Source organism: Apus apus, chromosome Z (assembly GCF_020740795.1).
Source record: "Apus apus isolate bApuApu2 chromosome Z, bApuApu2.pri.cur, whole genome shotgun sequence".
Classification (NCBI taxonomy): Eukaryota; Metazoa; Chordata; class Aves; order Apodiformes; family Apodidae; genus Apus; species Apus apus.
In genome coordinates this window covers 71,666,308-71,682,797 of record NC_067312.1, presented here as the reverse complement: position 1 = coordinate 71,682,797, position 16,490 = coordinate 71,666,308, and the positions used below count along the sequence as shown (strand labels likewise).

Below are 16,490 nucleotides of genomic sequence, written 5' to 3'. Positions count from 1 at the left end.
TTTGAAAGCCTCCAGAGGAAAATCCCATCTACATAAATTTGGGATTGTAATTAAGTGGGCAGGATCTTCCTTTGGAGGTTTTGAAAAGAACCTGATGATATCCATAAAATAAAATGGGGTTCTTGTGTTAGGACTGCTTCACTGCAAACCACAAATGTAGGGCTATGTTAAACACCTAACAATGTTTATTGTGTGTTTACTGTCTGTTTGTCCTACTATGGACCATATATTTTTCCAGTAAGCATTTTCAAATTGACAGTTACCTGGATTATTTGAGGAAAAGAAAAAGAAAACCCTATAAAATGAAGCCAGTTGAGTTCTTTCCTCAGCTCTATCTCTATAAAATATGAATTGAAACAACAATATTCATACTGACCGTACCCACATCATCTGTGTATTTGGTGAAATGGTGCCTAATAACCATTATGTAAAACAAAATACTGTGTCAAACGGTGTCTAAGTAAAAGATCTGTAACTTATAAGAGACAGTCACTGTATCAACCAGTTAAAGCTAGAGACAGGCTGAAAACGTGGACTCGTCTTTTTCTTGTCTGGAAAGTTTTCTTGTGGGTTAAGTGAAGTTAATTACTCTAGAAAATTCTGATCTGAAAATGTGCACCAAATCTACTTCCTACTCAACTGCAAGATGTTATAAAACAACCTTACGCCTAAACCAGTTATGTAAGTACTATCATCATGCCAACACAGAAAAAACTATCAGATTGAACTGTATGTTGGAAATTGGAAAATTAAATATTTACAGCTGAATTCTCTACCACAATCAATGTTACCTTCCTGTATTTCAGAACTGGCTGGTCACCTCAAGTCTGATCCAGAGGTCCATGATGCAAACACTCAGGAAAGTTTACTGAGCTTGAGTGTTGGTACCCCCATCCTCCTTCACTTTGTAGAGTTTACAATCATGTCAGCTTCAAAGCTTGAGGCTCAGAAGTTCTGTTGTTATTTCACCCAGTGCTCTGATTGTCCTACTTCTTATCAGAGTTAAGACAAACATTTAAAAGTATCACAACAAACATATACAACATATGGATCATAATTTGGAAGTTACCTGGAATTTGCACTGCTGTGCCTTCAACTGAACCCACACTGGTGCCAATCAGGAAATCTGATCCATTAGTCACTTCCAGAAGGGAAAATGATGAAGTTATAAGTTCAATAGTTTGTGGTTCCTCAGAGGTTTTTGTGGTCTGCTCATTTTCATATGGACTGTTTCCAGGGGCAGTGTTGCTTGTTGCAATGTTAGAAGAAATTGTTGTGATCTCCTCTCGACCAAACAAAGCTGATTGTGTTTTTGTGCCTCTATCCAAAGGCTGTGAAGATGAATCCAGCATTGTAACTGCTTCCTGGTCAGGTTTGAATACCTCACTTTCAACACTATTGGGTGAATCTGAAACAGGTGTGGAAAACAGCCATGGGGTCCCAGTACTCCTGTCAACTTCTTGATGGGGGTTGTTCACTCTCCTTGAGGAAGCTTCAACTTTTATTGTGCTAACTTTTGGAACATCTGTGCTAACTCTTTCTCCAAAATTCAGAAAAGCTGTAGGCAAGACATGTACTGATGGAGAATCTCCAGAAACAGAAGGTTCTTCCTCAACAGCCAAATTAGTTACGGAGGTTTCTGTCTCCTCTGTCCTGTCTGTTACAAATCTATTAAAATGAGGAGTACTTTCAGTAGTTGTGCTTTCTGGAACAGGCTTGGGAGAAAACTCAGGCAGAAAAGACACTGTTCTGTCCAGAAGGTCTGTAGTGGGTGGTTTATATGTTGCTGCAATATCAGAACTAACCTCTTTGAAGGTTCCTTCTGAAGACTGACCAGACTGATCTGAATCATTTGATGATGATGATGATGTACTTGGAATTATTACCTCAGGATACTCAGATACTCCATTAACTAACTGAACAGTTACTGAGGATTTAGGAGTTTGAGATACAGAATAAAAGGTCACTGAATCTGTTTCTTCATACCCTGTTGATGCCGATTTTGTGTTTGTGTATATTGTAGGATGCTTTTCTTCATTCTTGCTCGATAATACAGTTGTCAGTTGGGATGTACGCTGTGTGGTGACAATACTTTCATCAAGCATGTCAGTTGTCAAAGCCTTTTCTGTTTCAGTAGTTAAAATTGGTATAAGAGAAGGAACCTCAGACTGCTTACCATCCAGTTCTTCTTGGCCCATTCCAGAAAAGCCTGAGACAGAGATTGCTTCACTTTGATCTGCTATTGCTTGATTGTTTGCTGAACTATTCAGCTCATAGGTGACTTCTGTTGTGCTTGTCACAACATGTTTAGACTCAGGAGGCACATGAGGGCTTACCAGCGATGGTACTGTAGGAAGGAAAATACCCAGTTCAGAGATTTTGGTAGTGATGTGAATTTCTGTTGCAAAATTCATAGCATTCCCTGAACCCAAATCTTTGTCCTCTGATTTCGGTCTGTGCTCAGCTGTCACTGATTCACTACTTGGCTGACTGGAAGTAGTCAAAGAAAGACTATCACCAGATACAAGTGTCTTCTCTTTGGTTATGGAAAATTCAGGTGTTGAACTGTATTTCTCCCCTTCAGCTGTCATGCTATCATCACTGTCATATGTCGATTGTATGAGAGGATTTGACATTGTCTGCACACTTATTATATCTTCAGGCATTGATTTTGAGTGATCCATGTCTATAATAGTTGTTTCTTTTGATGGGATTTGAAGTCGGTCTTCAATTAGTGTAATATCACCATAAACAGAAACATTTGTTATAACACTTCTTCTATCATCAATCATGGGAATAATTTTCTCATAGATCCTGGCATCGGTTATTTGTTCTTCTGATGTAGTTGTAGTTGATTGAACTTCAGAGAGATTTGCCATGATCTCTTTTTCTTCTGTAAAAAGGGTTGTTAATCCTGTGATTACAGGCTGTGATCCACCTATCGGTGCCTCTGTTGTCATAACTTCAGAATAAACTTCCCCATGAACACCAGAAGAAGCATTTAGTTCTATTTTTGACACAGGGGGTATCGACAAATGAGTAAACATACCAGGGGAAGATGAATCCAAAACACCAAGCCAGCCAGATCCTTCACCAGAGCTTTCAGGAACTACTCTGCCTGGCATTTTTGTTGTTGATGTTACAAGTGATTCTTCTGTTTCAAGATTAGGAGTTCCGCTCAGTATTACAGCAACAGGAGTTATGCCATCTTTAATCAGCAAATGTGAAGTTTCCTCTTGAGAAACACCTTTAGAAGTAGCTGTTGTCCTATCTGTTTCATTTTCTCCTGTCCTGTACTTAGTTTCCTTACTGTGAGGGTCTTCAATAGCAACAAAATAATGTGTCATCTCGTTAATCTCTTTAGAACTGAAGCTCTTAGAACTCTCTTCTGCTAAAGCTGGGGAACTGGTGATCATTGATCTGGAGAACTGATCTGTTTCTGATAGTAGCTCAGTTAAAGCCCTTGTAACTTCTTCATTAACTTCAGCATTTGATTCAGTATTTCCTCTTTCAAAGGCTTCTGTAGAAAGTTTAGTTTCAGTGGAAAGTTTAGGTCCCATGTTTGCAGGATGAGAAGTTTGAGGACTTGAAGTGCTCATGATTCCTTTGACAACAAATGGCACTACAGAGGGAATAACAGCAGTGTCATCTCCCGATCCTTGTCCTGAAAATAATGGATCATCAGTGAGTCCACTGTTTGTTAGTTTTTCTCCTTCAGGTGTCAGGAGGGATCTTGGACTACCCTTTGTAGGGAAAATACTTTGTACCAACTCTTCCTCCTGCTCTGTATCTGTAACTGGTGAGCTTATGTATTTCCTTTCAGTCTTTACAGGCTCAGTCACTCTGTCATTATTAAATGGCAAAAGTATTTCTTTAACAGATTCAGTTTCTAATTCGTTTTCTTCTGAATGTGAACTTATAGTTGGAACATTTAAAAATCCCAGATGATCATAGTTAGCCTGTGTACTTTTAATGAATGGGTCTGTTGTTGTCTCTTCAGAAAATTCTATAGCTTTTGGTGAAATTTCTCTTACCCTGTCTTCCCCAGAATGTGTATCTTCCACCAAAGGAATCTTCGTAGTAAAAGGTCTCACTGTCAGTTCACCAATTGCTTTTTCTTTCATTCTCACATCAGTTATAGTTCCCATTGTGGTTACTATATGTCCAGTATTTGTGACTAGTTCATCAGATTTGGTACTGAAAGCATGACCCATGGATGCTGTGCTGACACCTTTTTCATCATACTTCTCTTGTGATTCTGGTCTCCCAGTGGGTGAAAATGCAGTTTCTGTAAATGATTCAATGAATGTGTCTGCTTCTCCAGACCCCTGATCAATAAAGGACAAATTACTTTGAAGTGTTTCTTCACTAGGTCCATTAGACATTAGTTTTGTCGTGCCACTGTCACCTTTGAATTCTTCTCCAGAGCCATGTTCAATCAGGAAAATCTTGCCTAATGAGACAGTTGAAGAACTAACTTTTACATTTTTGCTTTCTGTAGACTCAGCTACTTCTTTTATACTGCCAGTACCATGTGTCACCATGATGTCATGAGGACTGCTGTGAACCATGGATTCTGGAGACGATGTGACCTCACCTGTTTCTAAATCTTCAGTTTGAAATCCTGGTGTAACATGAGATACTGTCTCTTGTCTTGAACCAAGATTAGATTTGACTCCAGAAGGAGCTGTATAAATTAGTTCTGTTTCCTGGTTTTGTTCTCCTGGGTTTCTTGTACTAAACACATCTTGGGACATCTGACTTGTTGCTCCAGACTCCTTTGTCAAGCCATCTGACCCACTACTTGAAACTGATATTGCTGATTCATCCATTCTTGTATGTTCTTCATATTCTGTTGTTGCATTCTTCATTAAAACATCATCTATGCTGTAAACTTTTCTTTCATGTTTTTCTGTTTGTGTTTCAGTGACAGGCCTTAACGGAGCTGAAGTCAAAGTAGCAGATTCAATGATAGCATCTGTATCTCCAGAACCTGGATCAATAAATGGGGAGTCAGTACTTACCACGTTTCTTGTGGGACCCCCTGAAAATATGTCTGCTGGTTCATCTGCTGATCCTTCATTTATAAAAAGCTTCTTCTCTCTCAAGAGAGGAACAGTGGTGACCTTTTTGATTTCAGAACTTACAGTACCTGTTACTGGTCCTGTTTTTCTGAGCAGGGTGGGCTCTTGACTTACAGTTCTAACCTCACTAGTAGTGCTCCCAATTTCATACAACTCCAAATTCCCCTCTGTAGCAGTAGCTGAATTTTCTTGACTTGAATAAACAGTGGTCTGTATTTCTTTTTCATCTTCAGTATTTTTTTGAGTTACATGAGAGCTGGTAACTACTTTTTCCATAGTAGACTCAGACGCAGTATTGGTTGCAACAGTCACTTCAGAATTTTGATCAAAAGCAGAATAAAGAGTGCTTGTTCCTCTGGGAAAAGCAGAGATGATTCCTGAAATATTTACAGAAACTTCTGTTGGCAGTACTGTGTCCAAAGAAATACCTTGCATCGAAAGTGTTTTGGTTACTGCTGTTTCTGTTGTCACGGCTGATGTTACAGTGATGTCCTCTTCTACATCTCCAGAGCCTTCTAGAACTATAAGTGAAGCAGCACTCATCTCAGGCTTTGCTGCATGACTACTTGTTTCTAGAAGATTTTCAACCAGGGAATTTGCATTAAGTTTAATAGTTGATATATAATGATCTTCTGGAGCAGGGGTTGCCTCTTCTGCAATAAGATCTTTCACACCTATGCTTACAGTAGCAGTATTAAAAACTGCATCCAGAGAAGCAGTTACAGCAGAACTTTCCACAGTATATGCATCAGGAGCAGAAGTTATATCAGATTTTTTCTCATTGTCTTCCTTTCTTGACATTGTCACAGATTCTAAGAAAACAGAACTGGTTAAATCCGATTCTGTGGAGCCATCTCCAGAAGATTCACTAGTGATCAAAAGCAAGTTTTTTGTATCTTTAGTAGAGCTCTCCTCAGTTCCATGCCATGTTAGAGTTTCTTTATGTTTTTGCAGAGACTGCTCATATAAAGAAGTAATGGCTATTGTTTTATCTGTTGTGGCAACTTCTGACTCACCACTATAAACAGGTTCTAACATTGCAACATCTGCTGTTGGCTGTGTAACTTCAAATGCCCCTACTACTTCTCCAGCTTTGCTTGGTTGCATAGTACCAGAAGCTTCAGTTTCAGGTATTATAAATGTGTTTGTTTCATTGATTTGAGAAAACGTTACATTTTTAGAATGTGCAACGCTTTCAATTTGGTCACTTCTTGCTTCCTCAGCTTTTGTGCTCTTAGGTGCACTAGTAACTTGTTGTTTTCCATTGATGAATTGCAAAGCTGGAGGAGTTGTAACATCAGTAGTATTTTCACAGTCTTCCTCTTCTTCAAACTCTATAAAGTTTGGAAAGAAAGGATCCAATATAATATATTCAGATGAATCCTGCACCGAGTCTGAAGTACAGGGTTCAGTCTGAGTTGACTCTGCATCAATGTGTGGTTCATCTATTGCATGAGGAAGCATGTGACGACTGAACAGATCCAAAAATTCATTCATGGGATGATCTGCAAAAAAAAGAGAGCTTTTCATAATCCCTAAGTGACAGCGATGGTTGCGCATTATAGTAGACATATAAAGTACAAGCAATCCACTGGAGAGGAAAAAAAAAAAGAGAGACAATAAAAAACTCAATATTAAACTTGGTAAATTCAGTGTGTTCTTCTATTGACATAAAGTGCCACCACAGTGTTTGAATTCCTATGTGAAGCTTCTGTGTGTATTGAACCTACTGATGAATGTCATGCTGTTGCTTGCCATGCGTTTAATCCCAAACCCACACCTGAGCTGACTAATCCTGCACTCTTCAGCAGAGGTAAGAAATTAACAAAATGAAAATAAATTTTTTACCAAAAGACTCTGGTCCCAACATGCAGCAACTGCTTTCACAGATTTGAGACACTAGCTAACCTTTAGCAACAATTGAACTTAGACACTGCTAAGCAAGGCAAAGTCTAAAATAAAACAGGACATACTGAATATGTGTCTGCAACTCCTATGAATTCTTAGGATAGAGTAATTCAAATCACTAAAAAAACGATAAAACCTACATCAAGTTCTCTGTTTTTTACATTTGGACCCTAGGTCGGTAGATAAAGTCTCCCGTTACAAAGTTGTTTCTATTTGGTATTACAAAATATTATGAAGCCAATAAGAAACAATATGCCAGATTAAAAAAATTAACTGCTATTCAGACCATAATATGAGTAATGTCCAGCTATTTTCTTCTGCTTATCACTTAATTTCAATTATTTACACACTCCCAGAGATCGCAAAACTCAAAGTTTTTTCTAGGTGGCCAGGCAGATAAAGAGGAGGAAGTTCTAAGTAGACAAGGTTGTAGCTGCAACCTTGCCCTTGCAAATTCCTCTAAGATTTATGAACCCAAAATCCCTAGACATTTTTTAAATGAGCCCACTCAGCAGACTACAGACTCCAGAAAACAAGCCAACAACAACCAACCAACCGAAAAAAAAAAACCAAACAGGCTGGACCAACTGACTTAAAGCTGGAAATTTTGTACTGAAATCTTATTCCATTGATGTATCTTTCTTCTCAGTTTGTGTTTATACCCATTTTGTCCAAAGCAAAATTACCATTTGCTGGTATAAACTGGTGTAGCCAATGGAGCTTTCTCTGCACCTGCTAGTAGAGGATCTGAATCAACATGCAAGGACTCCGGTCTTGCAGTGCTATCAGCAATGGTTTCTCCCCAGAGAATATTTGCAGGCATTCTGGCATATCCAGCATATGTCAGAGTACAATTCTTAAGTATATGTTCCTCATTAAACTTCTTTTCAAGATGTAAAAAAAACATGAGAAACTGATAGGTAAAGTATTTCATTACTTTGAAGTAATTCCCCTATATATGAACATCATTTAACTTCTATGACTACTGACCCTGAGAGATAGAGTAATCAGGTGATCATTCTGGAAAAGAATGTATTAAATCAAGTATTATTCAGAGCACTGCGAGAAGCTTGTGATTCTTTGGCTTGGGGTGTTTTGTTTCTGCAAATTGCCTGAAATGTGATTCTTGAAAAGATCATTGCAGCTCTGTTGAGAATTAACATTCTAATGTCTCATATGCTGTATTTACAGATAAACTCATGTAGTATTACTAAACCTTCATTTTGCTAAACCTTCAGCTGAAGAGTAAACTTCAAGTCAGTTTTACAAATTAAAAATAATAAGGTGCCCTGAATCCAAGGCTCTGATCTAATTGTTAAACAGCTTGGGAAAAATTAAGATCCACCCCAGCCTTACAGATAGATAAATCACCTTCAGCATTGTATTTCCAATAGGATATTGAGTTTGTACAGCACTAAGCTCAGCGATCCTAGTGCAACAAAAAAGGGTTGCTTTTAACCTAATTTCTGCCTAGGTATTCTATATTACCCCAGTGAAGCCTGGTGTTTGTTCTATGTTACGACAGCTTGATTAGATGACTATAGAACTGAACCTCCCCTCTCCCTCACATGTGCTTCTTGGAAGCTGTTTCACGCAATGCTCATAAAGAGAGAACTGCTCCCTGTTTCTTCCTCCAGCAGGTTAGAAATATCTATGGAAGCTGCCCGATGCCACAGAAAAATGTGTAGCTTCTGCAGCCATTGATTTGAGGCCTCCGAGATCTCCCTTTCAAATTTTGTTCAAGCAGAAAAGTAGTATTTTAGCTATTTGCCCAAGATTTGCAACATGACATGGAGAAGCATGTCAAATAACATCACTTTCAGAATCCATAAATTTTAGCAAAGAGGAACACTAGTCATACTGAGTAAACATATTTTCATAAAAGTAGAAGCTCTAATAAAAAATAATTGTGCACCTTCTTTTCAAAACAGTGAATGGAAAAATACATGGGAACTCAGTAACTGAAAAGGGAATGTCAAGACAAAGTTGCTAGGGAGCTTTGAGAGCTTCTGATTCTTAGTAAATTCACTATAAAGTAACTGCACCAACATACAGAACCAGAGAGCTACATATAGAAGTGTGTATGGGCAAGGAAGACTACTGACTACTTGTACTGTGCACAACTTAAGAAGTAATACGTATAAATAACCTGGTATATAGACTAATGTCTCATAAGGATTAATCATTATTTCACACACAGCTGTTAGTATTGTGTGCACAAAGCATGTAGCATTCTTTTGCACAGAACTCTACATTAAAAAAAAAATAAAAAAATTATAAAGCCTGAATGGGAGTGGACAGGCTATAATTTGTAGAAGGGTACCATGACTAACAAGTTCTGACCAGTGTATTATTTTTGTAGCAGTGCACACCTGGGAGTCCCTCAAATTACTAGCTCATGCTAAATCATTTATGGTAGGTAATAAATTTAATGAACAACATCTGTTCCAAATTCACCTAGAAGACACATACAAATTCTTACATATGCAAAGATCTCTATCAGACCTTACTTTTACTTTGTTAGCTTTTTCAAGATCTCACATGCCACAAATATCCACATAAAAGAACCTTAACTAAAGGTATGATATTCCGATAATAAACTTTCAGAAGGCTCTTTCATTAAATACTAAGTGGGAAGAGTTGGGTTTTTTTGGGGGGTTGGTTTTGGTTTTTTGTCCAAGTAAAAAATGACCAGCTTTTAAGAAAACATTAAAGTATCCAATTGAATTTTTTTGAAATAAAAATTTCTTCTCCTTTCTAGAGCTTTGATCAAGTTGGTAGTGCTCAGGGTTAACAGCTATGGGAAAATTCTTCTAAACCCGACTGATGGCCAGTAATCTAAGTAACAATACTTGTTACCTTGTCCTCCAAGAATAAGCAAGACACTAGGATGAACATATAAGTGCTACCATAAAATGTGAACAAAGGAGGGAAAAGCAGTATCTGTTGAACTGGTTTCTTAGACCCTTAGGGCAGACACAATAATTCTAAACTGGCTAGATGAAGCTGACTTATGCTGCCTCTACGTATATTCATGTCCACTCCAGCTGCAGGCAAAGACCCGAGGGTCCTGAGACTATTAATAAACAAAGCAAGCAAGGACTTTAAAGGAAAGGAGGTTGGCTTCTAAATGTATTTATTAATAGTTCACATATTCATGGCAAGCAAGCCAAAAGGAGTACTTGTTCAAAGGGATACTTGGTTACTATTACTCCAAGAAAAAAAGAAAGTAAAAACAAGTAGCTGAAAAGCAGTAGAACCAAGGCTGTCCGTTCAGACTGCCAATCCAAACAAGTACCAAAGGAGATTTATCAGTAAAGCCTCTTTTGAGGAAAGTGATAAGGTATGCACTGAAATAGAGATGGAATAGATAGATGGATGAGTGTATATGCAGCCTAGAGTGTTTCTTAATACATTTCATATGTCTAGATGTTTTAAATTACCTGTATGGAGTAGGCATCTATCTCAGTAACACTCAATTATATGTAAGAAATGGAAATTCCCCAGGCTTCAGGGTGTTTTTTAGCCACAAAAAGACTTGATTGCTACTCCATAAAATTACACAGCCACTGACTGAGGTGGCATTAATTTCCATTACAAACTTTCTAATGAAAATTTCTTCTAAACCCACGTGAATTTTTCACTGGATCAAATGCAAAAATTGCTTTTCTGTTACTGATGGAGAAGCTACCTTCTGTACATCCAAAAAATGTGTAATTTGTAGTAAGATTTTTTCTTCAGAAGACTTTTACTATTCTATAAATAAGCCTAAAGGGCATTTCCAAAATAGTTTTAGAGGGGGCAAGAAGTAAAAAGCATTTTCCCTCTCAAAAATCTTCACATAAGAAGATTTAATAGAGAACTAAGTAGAAAACAGTTTCTGATTTTTTCCAAACTTCCAAATTATTTCATTTATAAGACTGAGAGATACAGCATGGTGTTGTGAAGTCTCTTTCAAAATGAGACTGTTAACATCAAATCTGACATCCTGCAGGTGACACAAATGCACCTGTAGATTCCTGCAATTTGTCTCTTTATTGCTTCAGAGAAATATGCTGTGTTGCTTGTGAGACGTAATATTCAGTCTTTTGTAGGACTAGAGGTCTAACAAACCCATGAAGTTCATAGAAAAATAAAATGTCCTGTGGACTTTAAATTAGGCTCTGTATTTTTATTAGAATAGAGCTAAAAAGAAATTGAATTTTTTAAAAAAATATTTAAAAGGAAGACCAAAATCATTTTGGACTGTTAGTTATGAAAGTTTGTGTTTCATTAGATAATGTGCCACTATCACAAACACCGTAACGTTCACTGCCAAGAACCCACAACCTCAGGTGAGTATGGAAAACCAAAATAATTTCACTAACAAAATTTCTTCCTGTACTCAATAACCATAGCATTTTGGGTTTAGCTTCAACAAAATTGTATCAGGGTGAATTTATATTATAATATGACTGATATGTTATTACAATGTTATATATATATACACATATATGCAGTTTTGTATCAAATTTCTGCAAATGTAACATTTGATGACTATGAAAAAGGTAATGAAGTAATTTGCAATGAAAACATAAAACGTTTGGCTCAGAGAGAAAAAGCAATTTAAATCTGAGATTAAAATTGAGATTTTTATTTTTTTTTCCCTGTGCATATTTGTTAACTACCATGTTTTCCATGGTAAGTCAGTTGGTGTGCACAGTACCACAGTCATCATCTCCTGTAGAAGACACCTATCACGTACATGATGGTAAACTTGCACTCCCTGGCAACAGCCTTAAAGGACATTTCCAACTGATTGGATGCTCTGAGATTAAGCTCAGAGTTATTTGGGACTAGGAGTAGGGGACAAGCAAAACACCTAGTACCTAGTGATTAGCAAGATGATTCAGTTCATCATGGAAGAACAGATCATCAGCTTAGGTAGGCTGTTGAATGACAACTCAAGTCAGATTTCTCAAGCTTCATAACAGCTATTGACCACACCCTTACTCATTCAAAAAACATTCTTCTGAGAAAGTCATCACAGGAACAGATTGTAAAAATCTGCTGTGAAAAGCACATTGATGACGAGAACCAAAAGAAGATGCATTAAACTTTATCCTCCTCATTTTTGTACACTGACATTATTTGCTGCATATTGAAACTGCTAGGAAAACTTGATCCAAACACTCAATCCAATCCACAGAATAATTCAGTAAACATGCAAACTGTGTTCAACTATATTCTTTTCTGAATAGCCTAAACAAATGGCTCTGGTTTGCAAAGGTGACCTACCAAGAGCAGAAGACTTAAATTCAGTCCACAAGTGTCTTCATCTGGAAAATATTTAGGAGTACTTAAAATAGAAGATGTTTAAAATGGTTTATTTAAACCCTACGAAAGCCAAGTGAAGCTCCGTATCAGGGCTGGGGAGAGGATCTACATGAGGAAGGACTTAATCAGCTTTATGTCATGTATTGACTCCCCTGAACCACAGCTCTGCCCAGGACCAGATTTGCAGCCTGGGTAGATTGAAGCAGTTTTGTGACTAGTCTGCTGAAAACGCTTCCAGTGAAACAAAAATCAACCAATTCCACAACAATGTGTCAGTATCATTGAACATATTTTGTTCTAAAAGCATACTGAAGAAGTAAAGAAGCAATCTGACAGGATAGTCCCCATATTTAATTATTTTTGTTTCAAAACCTTCGTATTTATGATTCTTACCCTCCTACCTACCCCCCCCTTAAAACATTAAATCTAAATTGGAACAGAAAGCTTCAATTTTACAGAAATAAAACATTCTGATAACATCTTTGGGGGCATTTTGTTTCATAGAAAAGGCATTTTTTTATTGTTCTTTTCATCTCATTTCAAAAGAAATAAGATTTTGAAATACAGACGTTTCCTGCTGAAGGAAAATTCCACGTGTCAGCCTTCAGTATTTGCAATTCCTTTAACTTGTGCCATCTTGTAATATCATTAGCCTACCTAAGCACAGTCAAAGTGCAACAGTGCTTCAGGCATACCCCATCTCCCCTGTCAGGAAAAGGTGGGAATACTGCCAAGGCGCTGGTCTAAGGTGTTAAAGAAACATGGCTACTATTATATGTGAATATTATACTATTACTATATAAGTGAAATAAAACAAATAAAGGTCCAGAAATAATTAATTTTTTTATTATTTTAATCGTTATACCTCACATTAACATGGCTAGTATGTATGATGAGGTCTAGTAAAACTCAGTTCTTGATTGCTGTTCAGTCTAAATAAACAAAAGATTTTTAGTTCACTTAAAAATGTTCCCCAGCTAGATATATATTTCTAAAAGTTTCGTTAACTTTGGCTCCATTTAGAAATGCTGAAGGATGTAGAGCACATATCAATAGGTTTATTTGTTTTTACCTTCCACATTTTATAAAAAAAAACCCTTTTCATTGTCCTTCTGACAGTCAAAGGAGAAGTTTGCATTTTTAAAATCTCATCAGCAGTAAAAAAAAAATAAAAATAAAAAATTGACCTTGCATAAAAATCTCAACTACTCAAGTAAATTTCTGGAATAAAAGATTTTAAAAGAGTAATTTTTGCACAGCTGGCTGGGTAGGAGTTTAAAGTAACTCAAGGTGGGTGGTCAGTTTTGCCTACTCAAATTCACTTATCGAGTCTGCTTGACCCTATTTGTGTGTCTCTATTTCCATGCAAGACACAGCGTTGTTGAAATTGTGGAAATCAATTGCTGGCATGTTGCTATACTGCAGCCTTTTTACAGCTATACCATTCTCCCAAGCTTCATCTTGACAGAGTTGTTGGCTATGACCAAAAACACCTGTGGAAAGTAGATGTCCCTTATGCGGACATCTGTTTTGCACAGGGGTCTGGCCTGCTTGGCTGTGCTTAAGCATCCCTGCCAAATTTTTAAGTAATAGACATGATGATGCAAAAACCATGTCAGAAATAAAGGAACTGTTTTATTATAAAAGCATATCATAAAGCCTTCTGGCAACCTCTGGCGTTTCCTTCAGCCTCATTGCTTCCTGTTTTTCCCCCCCCCCGAGGCAGCAGTAAACTTGTTAAGAAAAAACAGATTGAGTAAAATGTCAAGTCGTTAAAAATGGAAGCCTTGCAGTGTCAAGTCTAAGACAAGTGTAGGATACAGTTCCCTGGATAATGACTGAGTATTTTTCATACAATATTCTAAGGCAAACTATTCCCACTTCCTTTCTACTCCAATATATCATTAACAAAATGTCACTCCAGCCAGACATATCTCCTCCTGAGCAGTCCCTGACACAAGCATCGTTCCAATGAGAACATTTTACTTATTGCCTATGGAGAAGGCAATTATAAAACTCTGCAGGGCTAAACAAAAACAAAACAAAGCAAAAACTGGCATGTAATAAGTGATTTTCTCCAGCTGAAATCCTAAAAAAAGCAAAAAGTCAGGCTGTGCAGTCACACAGTATCTGGATTAGCTGGTCTGCCTGAATATATATATATAGAAAAGTCCAATTCCTCAGGACAACAGAAGAGCTGGCTGGGAAGGAAAGCAACTGCTCATCAAAATGACTTCAGCCTTAATGTCATGAGTAGTATTCCATGAATGAGGTGGAAACAGTGAGATATCAATCCTAGCCCACTTCACCACCATCCCTTGGTGACACACCATGTCACACCAGGGCAACCTCAAATGCTTCTGCCCTTACACAGACAGAACATTATTACTTAATATTACATATTACTTTGTTAATCCAAGTAATAGGGAGGAGGGAGTGAGACCCCCTCAGTCACAGTTTTGGGGAAAGGAGTGCAGTGCCTCAAAAAATTGAGTATTAAACAGTATTTTTGATATATAATTTCTACTTGGAACAACTTTTGGAGTGCCTTTGATCCTCAGACTTTCCTGAACTCTGCAGAGATGTGAACATCAGATGAAACACAAAGAAGGGCAGAGCAAGAAGGGAACTGTGATGTAGCAAATACTCTAGAATAAGCTTATAACTGGAGAAGACTCATGAGAGCAGGGTACAATATACATGCAAATATTTAACCATTTCACTGCCCAGAGCTGGGAAAAGAACATGTAATTCAGGCAGAGCATGAGCTTCTTTTTAACCATATAATCACATGAATATAAACAAAGATAAAAGGTGTAATTTTTCTTTTAAAATCAGAACTTCTTCCATCTAGGGTTTTTTGTTTGTTGGGTTTTGTTTGGTTTTGTTTTTGTTTTTTCTTGGCAAAAACTAGAACGTTTGTTTTGAAAAAAATATTTGGTTTTAGAAACACTTGTTTTTTGAAAAAGACATTTTCTTGTATGATACTTGAGTTTTCAACCCACTGCAGCTTAAAATAGATGCCTAGCTGTGCTAAGCTTGGTGCAGCCTGAAAAGAATGGCAAAAGGGGGCAGACTTTTGACTGTAAACCTATTAGCACAAACTCCATCCTATACTAACATGCTTATAGGGCTACTGACCCAGAAATAGTTCTAATAGGCTCTAAATGTGTGAGAATAAACAAAAAAAAACCAACAAAAAAAAACAAAACACAAAGACAAAAAAGTTGAATAATTCAGTTAATGTAAAACAAATAAATGCTTAAGTAACATTTTGTGAATGTAGAAATACTTCAGTTTCCTTGATTTTCACAGTGTTCCTACTTGATGTGGGGTAGAGTATACAACTAACTTATGTCCTCCTAGTCCCTTGGTTATCCAGGTAACTCAGTACCATGCTCAACTCCTATCTCTTGTGTGCAGTGCAATACTCAGCAGTGTTTCTCACTTGGCAATGCTGGACTCCTACATCCAACACAAAGAGCAAAAAGAAACATCAGTGCCTTTGTTACTTATCTCAACACTTTCCAAAATAGAATGAGTTTGGCATTAGGGCCCTTCTACATGACAGACTGAAATAATTCAACATTAGTTGTTCAGATGACTAGTCCAAGAAATTCTGTGATAACTTAAACTAACTCTGGTTTCTTAAAGCACGAAAATGAGTATCTGGACTAAGACAAAAGATACCATGACCACTGAAATGCTTTTTCCAGGTCCATCCACTATTACAACTCCCTTATCACTACCTGCTTTCCCCAGAGGATATATCCTGCAGTCTTTATATTTGCCTGTCAGTTGGACCAAGTGTACAAAGCATTTCCAAAGGACTCTAGACTTTTTTTTGTAATATTTAATATTCAACAAAATATGTCACTGTAAACTCACTACAAGCCTGAGTAGTAAATACATGAGTAACCCAAGAATCATTTCCCTCACCACTTCCAAGAAAGGAAAAAAAAAATCTTTAGGCAAAATCCCACAATAAAATCTTACAAACATTCCCAGTGCTTCTTTATGAGCATATATATGCATATTCTTTACTGTTGTTTTGGAAAAAAAATAAATAAAATACGTGGAAGTTCTTTTCCTGTTGCCAAAAATCTCCCACTGAAACTCTCACTTGATGAAAAATCCAGGATTATGGTTTATACAGTTAATAATTTAATGTTTCTTAAACAG

The 16,490-nt window shown here is 37.2% G+C and overlaps 1 protein-coding gene across 1 annotated transcript in view; it reads right to left on the bottom strand.

The window, feature by feature from the left end:
* The window catches only part of VCAN (versican), a 104,317-nt gene that overhangs the window by 31,925 nt on the left and 55,902 nt on the right, over window positions 1–16,490 (bottom strand). Inside the window, exon 7 of the mRNA XM_051643335.1 lies at window positions 1,070–6,589. Coding sequence (XP_051499295.1) covers window positions 1,070–6,589 — 5,520 coding nt within the window. The remainder of the gene's footprint in view (window positions 1–1,069; window positions 6,590–16,490) is intronic.